Source organism: Aythya marila, assembly GCF_965140915.1.
Source record: "Aythya marila genome assembly, chromosome: 14".
In the NCBI taxonomy this organism is placed as follows: Eukaryota; Metazoa; Chordata; class Aves; order Anseriformes; family Anatidae; genus Aythya; species Aythya marila.
The window spans coordinates 940,836-959,423 of record NC_139055.1 but is presented as its reverse complement, the minus strand read 5'-3'; the positions used below and the strand labels follow the sequence as shown (position 1 = coordinate 959,423).

The window sequence follows — 18,588 nt, the reverse complement described above, 5'->3', positions numbered from 1 at the left end:
CTTACTTCAAGGGCACTTGTTATATGGGAACTCACAAGGTGAAATTAGAGGTTAAATCAAAACCACCTCAATTTCAGCATAAATTTACATGAAAACAGTGGGATTTCTAGTATACAAGAGGGGTGTTTAGGGATAGATGTCTCCCCTAGGTCATCCAAGTACATCTTATAAACTTTCCTAATGCAAATTTTGTTTCCTGTAGAGCAGTATCGGAAGGCCTCTGTAGGAGAGTTCTCGTTGAGTAAACATGAAATTTGGTATTGAAATACACTCGTTTAATAACTTCAGAAAGTAGCTGATGTGTTCACTACACAAGCTAATACTGTTTTCGTTATATTTTCAGAAGAAAATAATTCCTGGTCCTTTTTGGATCTTAATTTCTGCTTTTTTCTTCATGGCAACGAAGGTGCTTGTTCTATACAGCACCATGAAGAGTACCTTTTAATGAATATTTAGAAAAAAACTGTCTACTGAATTCTTTTGCCTTTTCAAAGCATCTTCTAAATTTTGGAGAAAAGCAAAACTGTCTCATTTATTTTTTTTTCCCAATTCTGTTTCCATTGTTAAAATGATGTTTTGACTTCACGTTTTAATATCGTGGACCTTGATATGAATTTAATGGTGTATTAAAGGTTTGATTTCCTTCTGTTCCCCTTTACCCCCTGCCCACCATGAATGGGATGTTCATTTAGGAGTCCGTAACACAAGGATATGGGTACCTCAGTGTTCAGTGGACTTTCCTCTCACCTTTATTTGAGGTAAGGAAGTAATCTCTCTGCCTTTACTGATGGCAGTGTGATGTACTGAAGATCAACCTGTCTGCTGCTGCACTGGAAGTTTTGAAAACAGGAAGCCATGTCTATCAATCCCAGATCAATATCTTATACAGTAAATCATCCTTTCACTAGGGACATACCTCCTTTTTTTTTTTTTTTTACTCTGAAGGCCTACAGTACAAGTTAAAAATGTGATCCTACTGTTAAGAGATAATAACAGCAGCGGCAATAACATGTAAGTGCCTTATTGCCTTGCATGATGAGGTTCTGATGTGGGTTCCTTGGCAGGGACACGATGGAGCTGTGCTGATAGAAGAGGCAGGAAGCGCAGCCAGCCATCAGGCAGGGGAAGGCGATTGAGTTGGTTTGTCAAAGCAAATACTGGAAGGCTTCGTGCAAGAACGTAGTTAATTTTCCATGCCATTGTTCAAATTTTCATTGAAAAGTACTTGTTAGGCCTAGATAGGGCTTTTAATCTTCTTGTATCCAGCATTTGACTAGCTCTGTTTGCTTAGGGTATATGAGATGTTAATGCCACCTGCTGGCTTAGAATTACTGTAAATCTTGCTCTGCACCTGGAGGAAATGTACAGAAGGAAATAACTGATGTGAACAGCATCTATAAATCTGAAAGCGTAGGATTAAAAAGTTCTAGTTTTAGGTTGTTCTTCTGGAGAGAGGATAACTAATTCTGCACTGTTCCCCTCCTGCCTTTCTAAAAACTAAGTGCTGGGGGACAGGTGAAGAGAATTAAATTTATATTCTGTTGTGTAGCCATCAGCCAGGACTTGGGCTTTGTATGGCTTTATCACTTGACTAAAAGTTTGCTTCTCATCCTATACTTGTGATTGACACTTCTAGAATCACAGAATATTCCAAGTTGGAAGGGGCCGATAAGGATCGAGTCCAACTCCTGACACCGCTCAGGTCTACCAACAATGCAAACCACTGTCTTTTTCTCTAAGCTATTTTCCCTCTGACTTGCATGTGAACGTTGCAGCTCCTGGGAGAGGAGGCAGTGGGAGAAGAGCAAAGGGTTGTTTTGTTACCAAAAAGCTGTAGATAGCCAAAAGATGCTCAGTTTATTGCTAGAAGACAGGTGTTTAAAATGACATCTTAATTGGGGTTTGATTGTGGAAGAGAAAGAAAGACTTCCTGCAAGGCATACATTTAATCTAAGATGAAAATAAACTGTTATAGATAGGTTCAAATTCTGATAATCTTAGTAGTATTTTTCATTTATAGCAATCTTTCTTGGAGACTCTCAAATCCTGTGCTTCTTCTGATTTATTCATTGTACTTTCTACTGCAAAATAATAAGGTTAAGTGAACAATTGCATACATTCCCTACTTTGTGTTGTCTCAATCTGAAAAGTGATTTAAAAATATAACACGTTTATATTTAACACTTCTTGAAACTTGCAGTCTACATACACTGACACTTTGTTGACATTAACTCTGCAGGGTTAGTCTAGTGTATTGTAACTCTATGTGCCAAGGGAAGTGGAGGGGGCAAAAAAGCTACTCCAAGTTGTGGAAGATTCAGGATGTGATGTGAGGAAGAAGCAGCAGAAGTGTTACCTGGAAAAAGATGTGGTGCGTTTGTCTGTGCTCTGAGTTCTCTTTCCCTGCTAATTTAATAAATAGGGACTGTTGTTCTTTCTTGGCAAGGGAAAGTTTAAGCTCTATGGAAGTACTGGTATTCTCAGCAGTGGAGAAATGTCTGTGTTACTTGGGGTTGTGGGTTTTACTTTTTTTTTTTTTTTTTTCCTTGGTAAATTTATACCCAGTTTGCAAGATGTTCCTAAAAATCATCCCCTATTCTCTTTTGTTGTTTCTCAGAAGTGTGAATGGGCTTCGTGGAATGCTAGCATTTAAGGAATGCCCTTAAGATTTCTCTGGCATTTGCTTTATCCCTAGAACATTAGAAGCAGAGCTCTGATGTGAGTGTGTGTAGTTAAGAGCATAAATTACACATACTATTCAACATAACCTGTCAATCAGAAAGTAGAGTGTCAGATTTAGCTTCAGAGCACAGGATTGGATCAGAGGACCTTGTAGTATTGCTTCCAACCTAAATTTTTCTATGATTCTGTAATGCTTCAACTGTTGTGTATGAATATAGCTTCTCTTGCATCTCTATCTACATCCAAAACTTTACTGAGCCTTATTTGTGGTCACTTCTCAAGTGCTTTTTGAAAGGCTTACCCGTTCTGTATTTCCATGTAGAAAGTAAAAATGGCTGACAGAACTGGACCAGCTTTTAGGGGGCTGTTAGCGTAGGTATAAAATATGTTAACAAGTGCTGCTTAAACTGAACAGACAGACTTTCCAAACCCCTTCTGGCTTTGAGTGAGTACAAAAGTATGAAATTTCTGTCCCCTGCCCCTTCTCAAAGCAGTGAGCCTTAATCTCCCTGGTATGTAGGGTGTCTGTGGATCGTGTCTCCAACTTCCATTCCTTAAAGTATTTGTAGTCTATGACTGGTCTTTATTGGACTCCGATGCACTGGATAAAGGCTGAACTGTCATTTCTTCTCACAGTATGCTTTCCTGTATTGAAATTATGTATTTCTGCTTGAGTTACATTGTTTTCTGAGGGCAGCTTGACTTAGCTTGAAGTATTGAGAGCCAGAGGATTTTGAGAGCTCAAAGTATTGAGAGTCAGTGAAGTTTTCAATATACTTTAAATGACTTATTTTCTTATGTTTCTATGGGACTGATGAAACTTGTACATCTAGACACCAAACTGATTTAAAGTTCCTCCATTAATAAATCATACTCCCTTCCACATTTCTTGGGTTTGACTGTTATATGGGTAATCTGGAAGTGTATATTAAAGATAACTTATCATAAAGCTTTGTCATTTTGTAACATGTCCAAATATATCAGTAAAGCATCCACTTTAAAATGGAAACCATGTGTGTAACTAACAGTGACAACAGCTGTAAAAATTAAAAGATAACTTGAGTTTCAATGGACATTCAGCCTTACAAACACGTCAGTACAATTGCAGTAGTTAGCAGGAAGCCTAAACTTAAAACACACTATCTTTAAAATAAGTACTTTTGCATCCTTGATAGAACTCGTAAAGTTACAGAGAAATGAAGGAAATTCTGGGAATTCACATGTAGATTCTTTCCAATGAAAACGTGAAAGGTGCCTTTCTCCTTTTGGGGGGAGGGAAGGAGTAATTAAGAACCATCTGAGTACCCTTCAGGCTTGTCAACTTAGAGATTGTTCTGTCTCTACAGAGGCTAATTCTTCAAAGTCTGCATCAGCATCCTGACTGCATGGACTTCTGTGATCCAGTTTCATGGAAGTTGAAGTCTTTGAAAGGACTTGTAACTTTATGGGGAGGTGTGCTGTAAGTTAATATAGCCTTTGGTATATTTGCATATTGTTTGTAATCATTAGCTGGTTTCTATTTGTGTAGTGATTGCAGTAGGATGATAGTAGTTAGCATCTGATTTAAGTCATTCCTACCTTGAATACTTCTAACTGGCTATCTTGAGATGCTCTTTCAAGCTCATTTCTATGCATACCCTGTTTTTCTCTTATATTGCTTGGGAGGTGAGTAAACCTTTCAGCTGATAACTTGGCTTGTGCATATGCTTTTTTTGATAAGGTGCCTGCCACTAAAACCAACGTGTTCTGTAACATGCTGTATCATACCAACTAAATCCTGTATTACCAATATCACTGCATAATCTGCATCTTGGATACAGATTATTTTCAGGAGTTAGGAAATACTTTGTGTTGAAATAACTACGATCTAATTGTTTATTACACTGGATATTATAATTTAAACCTGCAGTTTGGATATACGCATGAAGCAAATATACTTAGCACTACCCTTACTTAAACACAGTATTATATTCCCAGCATTCAGTCTTTGAGCCTTTATCCATGAGATATAAGAAACAATTGAATCAATTTTTCCTGTAAGGATGATACTGAGCAAATAAGAGCAACACATTAAAAGGTAATCACAGTTTACCATAGTCTGACTTTATGAAAGCTCTCATCTTCACCATTATCATTTCAAACAGACTTGACTTAACACAGGAAGTTAGTGTGTTTTGTTGACATCGACTCAGTGCTTGCAGACAAATATGAAATACATGTGCTTCTGAACCCCTTCTGTGGCTCTTGGCAGAACAATGTGCTTTTACAATTCTTTCCTTTTTTTTTTTTTTTTCTTTTGGAGAAGTAAAATTGATTCATTGGAGATTAAAGATGAGAACATAAGACTTTACATTTGAAGTAGATACTCTCTGCCCCAAGATATATTGTTTAGAAATTTATGTATGTGTAGTTGCCAGTTTAGCTGGGATTTGTTCCTTATCTCATGCTTATTTTAAAAATACTTTTCAACGGTCCTCTGCTTTGCATACGAATTGCATAGTGATATGTATTCATTGTAGTAATTCTACTGTAGGATTTAAGTATGAAAGAAGTGTTCTTACCTTGCTTGAAGTACCAAGATTTATATATCTAGCATCCAAATTTATATGGCTGTAAGTAACAGACTTCTAGGTTTGATATCAAAACCATCTTTTAACTAACTACAAAAGATGCCATGGCTATGTATTAGTTAACCTGTGGTTGACAAACTCAGGAAGTAAAACTTGACTTTTAAAATCATATTTCTATCTCTGCGTACCCTAGCCAATTGATAGGTTTTCTTTGTGTAAAGATCCCCAGACTGTTAGAAGGGGTCTCTTTTTTACCCTGTTACTTTTATTTTTTAAATGTAGTCCCTGCTTTTCCTGTTGCTATTTATTATTTGCCTTCAATGCATATATATGTGTGTGTATAAATATATAGTAGAAATATGATTAGATCCTACTGATTACTCTGGTTACTTTTAAACCTCCTTGGAGGTATATTTCTTACAATGGGCTGTATCTGTATTTTCTTCTAGAAGTACTTTTTCAGAGCAAAAAGAGACAGGACAGTTTTATGAGGGAGGATGCTTGGCACCATGGAAAACTGTTTCTAATTTTGAATAGGTATGAAGCAGCAGTGCAGTGCTTTCCAGAAATGCCTTGATTATGGTTTTAATGCCTGTTTCTTACTTTTTTTTTTTTCTAACGGTTTGGTTTCAGAACCTCCATCAAAGAATCGCTTTATTCCATCAAGTAATATTCTAAAACAGAGCTATAAATATAACGTACTATCTGCCTGTACAATGAACAACTGGCACTTATGCACAAATTGATTTAAGCAAATTGTAACTGTAGCATGTCTTTTCAAGAACAGTCTTTTCTGGACAAAAATATTGTTGTAGTAAGGACAGGTTATATTTCAAAAAATGTCACTTCTTAGAACAAAGACAAGGCAATTCCTTGTGGCATTCAAGCATGCGACATAAGAAATACATATAGGTAGTTATCTCACTGATGTAGCACCTCTTTTAAGAGGTGATCTACTACTCCCTAGTCAGCACTGACTGACTAGGTCTTGCAACTCTTATGTGTGACCTATGTACGTGTGCTACTCACAGATGTTTCTAATGTGTAGCTGGTGTAACAGAAATCATTATTGTACAGAAAGCACTTGTCTTCAAGGTCCAGAGGTATGAAAATAGGGCTTGAAACTCACATTGCATATTGTATATTCAGTAAGTATTCAACTTCATTCAGGTGCTCTGTCAATGCCTTGTCTTGAATAGGTTTGTTTTGGTCACATATTCATTCTGTTTCTTCTAGTAAGAAAATAAGCCATTGTCTGTTTTCTCTGTCATTCTTCTTTCTGTCTTTGTACACTGTTCTGTGTCATTTTCTCTTTTCTTAGGTCTTTCTGCCGTTGTTCTCTCTTTAATTTTCATTTAATTCTTCCAAGTTACATGGCTGGAGAAATTTACCAAGGAGGAATCAACAGTCATGTAAAAACTGAATGTTTTTACATGATGTAGGATGTAACCTGCTATTGGATGGGGCCAAAGAAAAGATGCAGTCAGCTGTTGGAAGTAATATTCAGTCTCTGGGCATGCCCAATTTGTCTTGTTTCAGATGAACTATGTATTTGCTAGTCAAGTCTTTACATATTGATGCAGAACTTACACGAATGGTCTTCCTATACTCTTACATAACCGGTACCAGGCAGTAGCTGTGAATGTTCTGTAATCTTACAGATTTTTAAGGTAGACAGGGTCAGCAGATTCTAGCTCATTTGTTAAAACAGTACCTCTTGTGAGACAGGCCATAGCCTCAAAGATTTGTTATGGATTGGTTTTGTCTTACTACAGCAGGTTTGTGTCTTATACAAAAATTCCACTTCAGCTGTCCTGTTTGTCAACTTTTTCACTTGTATATTACAGAAGTCATTGAATGAAAAGATCTGTATTAGAGATTCTTGATGGAAAAGATAGTCTGAGATACATTAATGATCTTAAATGACATAATTGTATCAGTCATGTGTGGAGCTTTCCATTAGGCTCTTCTATGTGTTTTGAGTGCTGATCATGCTGACTTTGCTTGTGAGGCACTAGAAGAAAAATCTAGAAGAGATGAAGTACTTGAATGGAATGCTTCTGAAGAATCTCTTTACAGTCTTCTGTCTTATTTCTTCTCAGATCATTGCTAATAATGCTTCATGTCCTAACATCAAGTCGGTATAATTGTCCTCTAGAAGAAAGGCTTATGTATTGGGCTATGGACGTGTCTTGTAAACAACTAGGAAATACAATTCCTTAGAGAAAAAGAAGTGTAAGTGATATACTTCTGTATGGAGTTTGCCCTTTAAATATCATAGTCCTGGCGTTCATCTGGGGTTTAAATTTTCGCAGCAGAGTTCTCTCCCTCTAGGAGTTCTTGTTTTCAGTTTGTACACCAGTTTTCCCAGCTCCTGTAATCTTTATCAGGTGGCAAAAGATGGGATAGAGATCTTTTTGCTGTAAAAGAAGCTGAAGTTCTTGATGCAAGTAACACTGAAAATGTTGTGAATTTAATTATCAGCTGATAGGTGTATGTGTGATTTTTTGTTGCTTTAAATCCCACGTGGAGCTCAATAACCTATTCGTAATCCTTAGTGGAAGGAAGAGTGTTTGCGGCAAAGCGACTTGTTTATGCTTGGTGGACTTTAGGACTTTAGGGAACTTAAAACTTAGTTATGAGTGAGTCTTTGATAGATTAATGCCAAACTGTGGGCTGGAGAAATGCCTGTATCTGCTGCTAAATGTTTGTAACTCTTTGTAGCTGTCAGTGGCAGTAGACTGCATTTAATTGTAGCAGTCATGTCAGGAGGGACATCTGGAGGGGGCCCAACCCTGAGAAATGAACTTCTTTGGGGCGGGAGGGTATTTTGTGGCAAAGAGCACTTATGGACAGATGCAGGAGGACAGAACAGTGCTGGTGAGGCTAGCCTGGCTCTTGCCTCTGGCTTTAGAGTTCAAAGGTGGTAGGGGAACAATAGCGCTGATGCTGATACTTTTTAGCTGAAAATTGTCATGGGTACAATTGCTGCTCTTTTTATGATTAAGAAAATGGTTGAGTTGCCCTTTGATTAGTTATAATAGAGTGCGAGCTGGATGGGTAAATTAATCTTGGGTTGCTTGCTTAAATAACAATTTTAAGTGTAAAAAGTAGCTTATCAGATATGCAGAAGGGCAGATAAGTGAAGACTTTTGCTGGTGACAGTGTAAAGAATCTTCTAACATTAGATGACGCATTTCTTCAAAACTTCTTTTGAAAAAGAGCATGTAGGCATTTGAATAACCTGTATGTTTATTGCAGGAAACTACACCAGTATTCAGCAGTTATTTTCAGTTGAGAGGCAAGCACAGATTGCAAATAAATTTCAGTTCAATCAGTTAAGATGCTGCTACAGTTAAAGAGCTGAAGAGCACTGTGAGGTAGTGTTAACCTGAAGACAAATCCTGGATAATGGCTTAATTCACATGTCTTGTCGGATAAACGCGAATGGTGTTCAGTGATTTGGAATGGATGATTTAATGTTTGAATTGCAACCTCATCTGTCATGTTCTTACTGCATCAAGCTAGACCATTAAAATATAACCTCTTGTAAGCCAAACACTTCTGTGTATATTGGAGCTGGGATCAGGCAGAGCTTGGGTGCTGAACAGTCTCGTGAGAGCTCTGCTAAAGTTGATACCTCAGATGGCAGATTCTAGTGTAAGATACAAGAAACATTGAACAGGCTTTTGTAATCCCTTTCTCCCCATTCTAGGGTTTGAAAGACATGTTGAAATATGAATGTATTTATCAGATGGCTTTTCTCTCTAGAGCAAGCAAATATAATGCTTTGTAGGCTGATGAAATGTTTCCCTTAGTATAACCTTTTGCAGAAGGTACTGGTTACCTGTTGAGCAGGCCACGTCTGTTAGTACAGGAAAGCTGAAGTAGTGCCTAAGACTTGCTGGGATTTTTCTGTCATCTTAATCGGTGAGAAGTCCTATGTGTGTGTCAAATAGGGCAGCAGATATCATAGAATACTTAGAGCTGCCTGCTCTAAGGTAGGCAATATCTTAAAATACTGATTGTGTGCAGAACAGAGGGAAAGGATTTATACAGTACTGAAATTATGAGGGTAGCTTTGCTGAAAGAAACTCAATCTACTGGGCCAGCAAGCTTTGGGTTGTCATGCATCGGATGGTCAAGTACTAATCTTCTGTGGGTATTTATTGTACATAAAGAATGATAACATTCTCTTAAATGCCAATATTTACACATTGTGTGTTCAGCTTAAATCTGGAATAAATTCAGCCTTTTGTGCTGTGCCACAAATTGAAGAACTCTGTAAAAGTTATTGAAGATGCCTTCCTCACATGAGTTGACTTAGTATGGAAATTAATCTTGTATAGATTTAGAGTTGATGGGGTGACTCGCTGAGTGTTTGTGTGCTTGTGTTTTCTAGAAGTATAAGGTTAAATTTTTTAATACTCTTCTATGTAATACTTTTTCTTAACAACAATCCCTGAAAATATAACAAGCATGTAAGTGAAGTTACATACTTCATGTTCTCTGCTGACTTGGTTTTTGGTATTCTGCCTTTTCAAAATTTACTATAAGGCTTGGTGTAATGCTTCAGTTTTGCCCAGAATTCATGTATTTCAAATGGCAGTTATGTAGCATGGACAGGCTTTCAAATGCTTTTTAGTAAATGCAGTGAATGATCCCTCAAAACCTTTAATGTTCTTTTGTTTTCTTCAAGGTTTGGGCCCCATGGAATCCCTGTGACCATATTTCCTAAAAGGGAGTACAAGGATAAACCTGAAGCCATGCAGCTCCAAAGTAAACCATTCCAAGATGAGGCACAGGTGAAGTGTGAATCTAATGCTGCAGTCCCTGATGACTCTTCTCTCACGCAGCCATCAGAACCAAGCTTAGCTAAAAGCCTATGGACTTCTAAACCACCTCCTCTCTTTCATGAGGGAGCGCCATATCCTCCTCCTTTGTTTATCAGGGACACATATAACCAGTCAATACCTCAGCCTCCGCCCCGGAAAATTAAGCGGCCCAAGCGTAAAATGTACAGGGAGGAACCCACTTCTATCATGAATGCTATCAAACTACGACCCCGGCAGGTCTTATGTGACAAGTGCAAAAACAGTGTTGTTGCAGAAAAAAAGGAAATAAAAAAGGGTGGCAATGCAAGTGACTCTTCAAAATATGAGGATAATAAAAAACGAAGAAATGAGAGTGTGACTACTGTGAATAAAAAACTTAAGACTGACCACAAGGTGGATGGAAAAAGCCAAAATGAAAGCCAGAAAAGGAATGCTGTGGTCAAGGTTTCAAATATTGCCCACAGCAGAAGCAGAGTAGTTAAAGTTTCTGCACAAGCAAATACTTCAAAAGCGCAGTTAAATACAAAAAAAGTTCTCCAGAGCAAAAACATGGATCACGCAAAAGCTCGTGAAGTCTTGAAAATGGCCAAAGAAAAGGCACAAAAGAAGCAGAGTGCAACCTCCTCTTCCAAAAACGCACATTCAAAGGTCCACTTCACACGGCGTCTTCAGAACACCAGCTCAGGTTCCCTCCCACCTCGATTGCGTTTAAAGCCACAAAGATATCGGAATGAAGAAAATGACTCTTCTCTCAAGACAGGACTTGAGAAAATACGGAGTGGCAAGATGGCAACTAAGCCCCAGTCTCGCTGCTCCTCCACCCGCTCAGCAGGTGAGGCCCCTTCAGAAAATCAGAGCCCCTCAAAAGGCCCTGAAGAGGCCAGCAGTGAGGTTCAGGACACAAGTGAAGTGCATGTAACTGTTGATCAGGATGAACACCAGACATTGGGCAAGAGAGGCAGCAAAAGCAATATAACGGTTTACATGACCCTTAATCAAAAGAAATCTGACTCTTCCAGTGCATCAGTTTGTAGTAGTGATAGCACAGATGATTTGAAATCTACCAACTCTGAGTGTAGCTCTACTGAAAGCTTTGATTTTCCTCCAGGCAGCATGCATGCACCTTCTTCCTCCTCCTCCTCTTCAAAGGAAGAGAAAAAGCTCAGTAATTCCTTGAAAATGAAAGTCTTTTCCAAAAAAGTCTCTAAGTGTGTTACACCAGATGGCAGGACCATATGTGTAGGGGACATTGTTTGGGCCAAGATTTATGGCTTCCCTTGGTGGCCAGCCCGTATTCTGACCATAACTGTGAGCCGGAAAGATAATGGCCTTTTAGTTCGACAGGAGGCTTGTATATCATGGTTTGGGTCCCCAACAACATCTATTCTTGCTCTTTCACAACTATCCCCCTTTTTAGAAAACTTCCAGTCGCGCTTTAATAAGAAGAGAAAGGGTCTTTACCGCAAGGCCGTCACAGAGGCAGCTAAGGCTGCTAAGCAGCTGACTCCCGAAGTTCGGGCCCTGCTGACACAGTTTGAAACGTGAACATGGAGAGTAAGGTAGGCAAGAAATCCGGAGGCTCCACAAAATTCATAGCCTAGTTAGAGAACTACCATGAAGGACTTGCCAAGTCAGAAGTTGCACTCGGTTGAATGCTCTTTTTATACTAAAGTTGTTCCATTTGTAGCGGTTTCTTGAAAGTTAAACAAATTGAACATGCAATCAAAATTAGCCTAAAGTGAGAATTTCAGTATTTTTCAAGTGACAATTTTTTTTAAAGAAAAAACTCCTCCAACACCCAATGCATAGGAGCCATAGCCTCAGCTGAAAGGCAGCTTATTTGCAGGGAATTTTTTAGTAGTTTCTACCCAATATGTACCTAGTTGCTGTGTGGCAAAGGGTTAACACAAGGGATGAAAGTAGTAGCTGTGATACTTTATTTTTTTCTTTAGGTGGCCCATCAGGGAAGTGTAGAAATGTAAGCCTTGTCTAAATGGTCTTTAAACATTATTTCAAATACTCTCTAATGTGTTTAGTCTGGCCAGTGCAAATTGGTTTGATGCATACATAAACATTTCAGAGGCACGTGCCAATCCACATAGGCCAGTTTAAATGCCATTAGGAGACTTGCTGAAATTTTTAAGGAAGAAAAATTCATGTAACTAAAGACCAGATTAAATGGGGTTTAATCTTAGTGACCAGTTCTTAAACACTCAGCCTTTCTATGCACATGGGGGCACAAATATTGACACTTCAAGGTCTGAGAAGCTGAGAGGGATGCCTGTAGCTCTAAGACAAAGCTGAGAAGTTGCTCAGTATTTGAGATCAAGGGCTGTTAATGCTGCATAGGTGTGAATCATAACTTCTGGTCTTTCTTCCTGAAGAAGTTTTTCAGGCTATGTGCCTGGAGTTTTAGATTAAGAGAGGCTTTGTTTTGAATGTGTAAATAATTGATTGCTGAAATTGGTCAGATTTTCTCCTGACTGGTTGTTCCTAAATTCTTAGGATACGTCCTAGTTAATTACACTTTGTGAATTGTCAGATGTGTAATTGTTGCATTTTGGATGTATCTAACTTCATTTTTTTTAATATTTCCGTTTAAGGTATCTGTTTGCAGGTCAGAAAATGAGAATATGTAATTGTGTAATGCTCTGAAATGTAAAAAACAAACAAACAAACTGTAAATAAAATTGACTAAATCTGAATTATTTGTGTGTGTTTCTCAAAAAGCTTTGAAAAAATCTAGGATGTTAGAGTACTTTATATGTATGCCGTATTTAGAGGACACCTTTTTTAAAAAAGTAAATAGTCCTTTTTCACTCATTTTTAAAGATAACTGCTTGATGTAAAGTACTATTGGTGTACTTCAGTTTTAATTTTGAGATTAAGCAATTATCTCTCCCTTTTTGTTTCAGAATTAGCTCTGTAGAGGGCTTTCTGTAAAGTTTATCATTTTTCCCCCTATAATTAGATTGTTCCATATATTTGAATAAAGACTGTCATTTGTACAGTGGGGAAACATTTTCAGTTTTCTCCATTTACCAAAAACTAAGCAGACCCACTCACCACTGTTACTTCAGCTTTTCTTGCATGTCTGTTGCTCAATGCGGAGCATTTTCATGCAATCAATTATGTTTTTTGCTCTAGTTTTGGTCCTTATCTGACCATAAGAATTGCTCTCTTCTTTAACCCACTCCTGTTTGAGCCTTGCAATGTCTCGTGAAGAATCTGTCAACGTTCATCCCAAAGCAATTTTCATCCTGTTTTTTCCATAATTGCCCAAGTAGGCAATCATGACATGTAAAAACTTAAGCTTAGACTGAAAATTGAGATTTTAAACAGACATGAAAATGGGGTAAGGATCTAATCATCAAACCCTTAAAAAAATCTTTTAAACTTGAGATAAATTTCATATATCCATGATAGTGTCTGGTCTTTGCAAAGCATTTGCTTTCTTTTAACCTTTTAAAATTATTCTGTTGTGCTCACAGAACTACTTGAAGCCCAAAGTGTTGAATACATGACCATTCAAATTTCTTCAGAAGCTCCTGGTGAACTCTGCTAGGTGCTAGTTCAGCTTCCAAATATATCAGCTTTTCCTTGGCATTCTAACAGTTACAAAAAAAATCAACCAACTGGTCAATGCTTTTTGAATGTGATAAACACACAGTAAATTTCATAATGCAGAAAAAAAAAACCTGTTTCACTTCTATGTATTCTTTCCTGCAAACAGAAACAGTTACTTACTTATTTAAGTAAATAAGCCGTATTTGTTACTGAAGCAGACTGCTTTTTGAAGCCAAGAACCCATACAGCATGGTTTAGATGTCTATGCTGGTTTCTTGAGGTTTAGAATCTCAAGCAAACTGGTTATAAATTAGTTGTTCTGGCTTAAGTAGTGGTAAAATCAATATTTACACTGTATTTTTTTTTAAATACTTGGAAGCTTTGTATTCAAGCTTTGTATTTTATTTAAAGTTAGCATAGTACTAGAGCATACGTAGTTGAAGTTTGATCAGGTGTTCACTGCTAAGATTGAAGAGCATGAAGTTTGAGGGGGTTTCTTTTGATTGCTTTATGTTCAAACAAACTTTACGAAAGGTGTTTAATGAGTTTGAGTTTTGTAGGCGGTCAGTCTTAAGAAGTCTTTCCTAAGTTTTGTAGTGTATACTAAATGTGCAGTACATCATCCTCTCAGACTTAACAGATTTCGAAACCACCAGAGTATTTTTTTTCTTCACAACACCATGCTACCTTATATTGAAAGCTACCTTATATTGAAAATATCCTATTCATGGGTCTATGGTCTTTCTTTTCACTCTGAAGTAGCCAAAACTCTAGACATAATAGTTGATAATAGAGAAAATGTTGGGCTTAATGCAAAGTCTGGTTCTGACAGTAAGTCACCTTAATTATGGCAGCATGTATGCTGCGTGTAAGATTGGCTTTGAAAATTTACACAGCGCTAGGCTTTGTCTTAGCTTTAAACTGCAAAAAGCTGCTTTCTTACATGCCTACCTGATCCCAGCAGTGCCTGCAATCTGAGTGTGAACTGCTGTTCTTTCTACTTTCTACCATCTCTGAATTAGCTTGACAGTTTAAATGATTTATCAAATAACTAATGACAGGAGCATGCCTGAATGTTGCCAGCATAGTGCATCTGTGTAATTAAGCCGTGCAACTGTTGCAAGCAGGCTGTGCATTACGAACACAAACAGTAGTGTAAAGGCTGACTCTGTTAGTTTTATATCAGCTTAATATAATGAATTGCAGATGATGCCTTTTAGAATTAAGGAAAATCCTCAGCATGGTGGTTGTATATGCAAGGTATGCAATTTGGAGAAAAAAATGTGTTAGGTAGTAACGAGTCTTTTACACAAGCCTACTATTCCCTAATATTCCTTTGAAAATCTTTAGTTTCAGATGAAATGTTTTGCAAGAGGGTAGTTATGTCAAAACACAAAGATTTGTTTGGGATGTTTGGAAGTTTGATCGTTTCATGAGTAAAGCCGGGAGCAAATGTGAAATGCTTATTTTTCTGGAGTTCTACAGGAAATTGAACAGATATTTGTTATTTTTCTAATCAGAGTTGTAATTTTATGTCAACACTTAAATGAGATAATTACCTCTGATATACCACTATTTTCCTCTTATTGTTATCTTTAGTTTGAAAGCTACGGAACTGACATCTACCTCACTAGCAGGGACATTGGGGGTGGGTTTAAGTCAAATGTGCAAAGCCAAGAAGACTTTTTCTTCTCAGCGTGTTGTAAAATACTTTTTTGAGAGTAAGAGAGAAGCTTCAAGGTGTGATTAGTTTGAAAAAATATCAATGGAAGTGATGATTTGCTTTTTTCACTTCTGGGCTTGTTTCTCATTAACTCTCCTGAAGTTAACTGGTTAACTTTCCCAAGTCTTGAAACTAATGGCAGTTCCTGTCATCTATAAACTTTTGCTGAAGTTGTTAGTGTATAACGCAAACACAGTTTTAGAAAGTTAAATCCAAGTAGCTTGTCCTCAGTAGCAGTATCATCTGTCCTCAGGCTCGTTCTGTGAAGTACACAAACAGAGCAGTCTTGGCCGAGGAGCTCCACTACAAAAGAAGCCAACAATTGATGATGGCCATTTCGGTTCTTCTCTTTCTTATAATTGTATTCTAATAAATTCCTACAAAAACAAGCAAATTCAGCCAGTACAATGGGATCACTGTACGCTAATTTGTAGATTAAGAGTGTGAACTGGAAGAAAAGTATAGTGTGTTTATGACTAAAAAGGTAGTTGACTATTTTTTACCGTAAGCCATTTGGTAGAAGTGTTGGTATATTATTCAGAAATGAACTTGAAAGGGGTCTTACAGCACAGAACTTATAGTGGTTAAAGGCTTAGATGATTTATCTTTCTGTTCTTATTTTCAGTTTACTTTTTAAGTATATAAATAGAAAGGTCATAGGGAAGCTGAAGGAAAAAGAGAGGAACTTGGTATATTGAGTTAGATGTGATACTGTATGGAGAACTAGGAGAATAGCATTGAGACTAATATGTTACTCTGCAAGAGCAGTAGGAGGGAATAATTCTCATATTTGAGAGATGTTATAGGAAAAAAAATAGCAATGTGTGTCCTTGCCCCACTGCCAACTGTTCAGACTTAACCTCATCTAGAATTTAATTCAAGTTTGCAGAAATAGAGTGCCTTTGTTACCAGATTTTGTCAGGTGAGGCTATGCTTATGTGAGGTTGGTTTACTGAGGGGATTTTTTTTTTTTCAAAGAGAGGATACAGTAGGATACCTTTTGGAGATATAGACAGGTTATACTTGGCAATAATATGATACAATTATCCCTATAGATAAAATAAGCTATCAACACCAACAGAGGCCTTCTTGCATAAATACCTTAAGGCTTCTGTCATGGCTGTGGTGATGAGGGATCAGCCACATTTAGCAGCAGGGTGGGTAGAGGCCTACAGTATCACAGCTTCTGTAGTAGCCGTTAAGGTGTCTAAGGCATTAGATTAAAGCTTTTGAGATGTGGATCCAAGTATTCAGCTTCAAATTGTTAATCTGTAGTGGGAAGAACCTATGCTTCGTGGCCTTGACAGTCGTAATGCTGAGTTCCTACTCAACGGGTATAATACCTCAGTTGCTGTTCTCTGTGACAACTCGGTATTTTAGTTTAAATAGTTCCCTTAGTGTGGTGTTATGCTGTAAGTGTATTTGTAGAATGTGGCCATGTAACTGGACAAAATAAGATCCGCTTATAGGATGTTTTCTTTGTTCCAAGCTCATCTTTACCAGCATTTTTTTTGCACCTGTTCTTGTTCAAACTCATCTTTCTTTGACATCAGTGGTAAGAACTGTTTATAGTGATTTAGATGGGGTTTTGCAAAACTCTTAGAGTGTGGCAGTCACTCTTCCCTAAATCAGAAATCTCTCTGGAGATTGTTTTTAAGTTGTTAGATCCTAGTGGTAGCTCATAGTTATCCTGTGAGTTACTCTTATGTTTCAGGTTTTCTTCAGTAATACCTCGAATACGTATACCAATCCATACTGTAATTTAGCTTTATATACATATATATAAGCTATATATATGTATGTTAGCTTTATATATATTTAGCTGAATATTATATTTGTGTGTGTGTGTGTATGTATATAAAATCAAATTGTGCCACACTTGCCCTTCTGTGAACACAAGGGAAAACAGCGGTTCCCAGGCTTGGCTGTGGAGACACTGCTTTGCTGTCTGTGATGTTGTGCCTTTTCCCTGCACAGTTTTGTTGCTGGCATCAGATCTAGCAGCTGGGGATAACTCTCAAGGGTGGACCTGCAGCACTGGCTGGCTCACTGCCAGTTACTGCTTGTGGAAGGGAACTTGGATCCATGGCTCCATGTACGTATGTATTTTTTTGAGAAAAAGCATCAGTGTGTTCTTGGTGTGGAGTAGGATAAGCAGCAGCATGGAAAATAAATGTAATCGATAATACAGGGTCTTCTACATCACCCTCTTGGGTAGTTTTCATATGCACAGTGCTAAAAACTTCTTACCTACCTACCCGTGGTCCAAAGGGATAATATTAACAAAACAGGCTGCAGGTGTATGTTGGAGCAGGGAATGTACCAGGATCCCCTGTTCCAAGTTTAAATTCAGGCTCTGCTCTTCCACTGTATGAAGACAGATGGCTCTATGGAATTTGTCTGGGCTACAATTGAGAAATTATTTTCTAAACCAGGACCATGCACATTTTGAACAACCAAAATGCAGTTTTTATGCCAACGATCTTGGCAGAGAAGGAATAAAGGGTTGATGGAAATGAGGATATTGGACGTCTGCGAATACCTGACAGACAGGTGCAGAGACAAAAGGGAAATACACTTCTGTTTAATTGCAACTAGGACAAGAACTACTAGTAAAAATCACAAGACAGGGAGTTAAGATTAGACACTAGAATATTTATTCCAGTTAAAGCAGTGAAATCCTGGATGTTGTTGGGAGAGTTGCATAGCTTCCGTAATTACAAGCTTTTAGAAACAATAGGTTAGGCTAACCTCTCTCAGGAGTGGGTTAGTTAAATTTATCCTGCGTTTGGGTATGGGATAGAATTGATGACCTATCCTGGCCCTGTCATAGCTTTGTTTTCTGTAATTTTGTCATTAACAACTCAGATTTAGGAAAGAGAATCTTTGCAGAAACATGCAGATAGGGAATTATCTGCCCCATGTGTCCTGTTCTCAGTTGTGCAGGTCTCACTTCATTTAAGCTCCTGAGCTGCACTGTATCCATGCCAAGGGGCCTCTACTATGCAAAATCGTGTTTGGATGACATAATTTATATCATATGCCAACCTTAAATGAGTTGTTTCTTTTTTTTTTTTAACATCTAGGTCAGTTTTCATGTTTACTTACTAACGGTTCTGATGTCAGATATACAATATGAATAAAAAATATTCTTACATGCACCAGCCATGTACTATGCCTTTGAGATTTGGAAGGCAGGCTGTGTTCCCAC

General features: G+C 37.8%; 1 protein-coding gene across 5 annotated transcripts in view; it reads left to right on the top strand.

Annotated features, from left to right (window-relative positions):
- PWWP2A (PWWP domain containing 2A) overlaps positions 1–18,588 on the top strand; it is a 38,334-nt gene that overhangs the window by 2,447 nt on the left and 17,299 nt on the right. For 2 of the 5 annotated variants that reach the window (XR_014318456.1, XM_082771465.1), the window contains exon 2: positions 9,952–10,919. Coding sequence is in view for 4 of the 5 variants with exons in the window: in XM_082771465.1 (XP_082627591.1) it covers positions 9,952–10,919 (968 nt within the window). In the remaining variant the exon portion in view is untranslated. Of the gene's footprint in view, positions 1–2,268; positions 2,372–4,028; positions 4,142–9,951; positions 12,793–18,588 lie in introns of those variants that run through there. The other 3 variants (XM_082771464.1, XM_082771463.1, XM_082771462.1) reach the window with 3 other exon arrangements.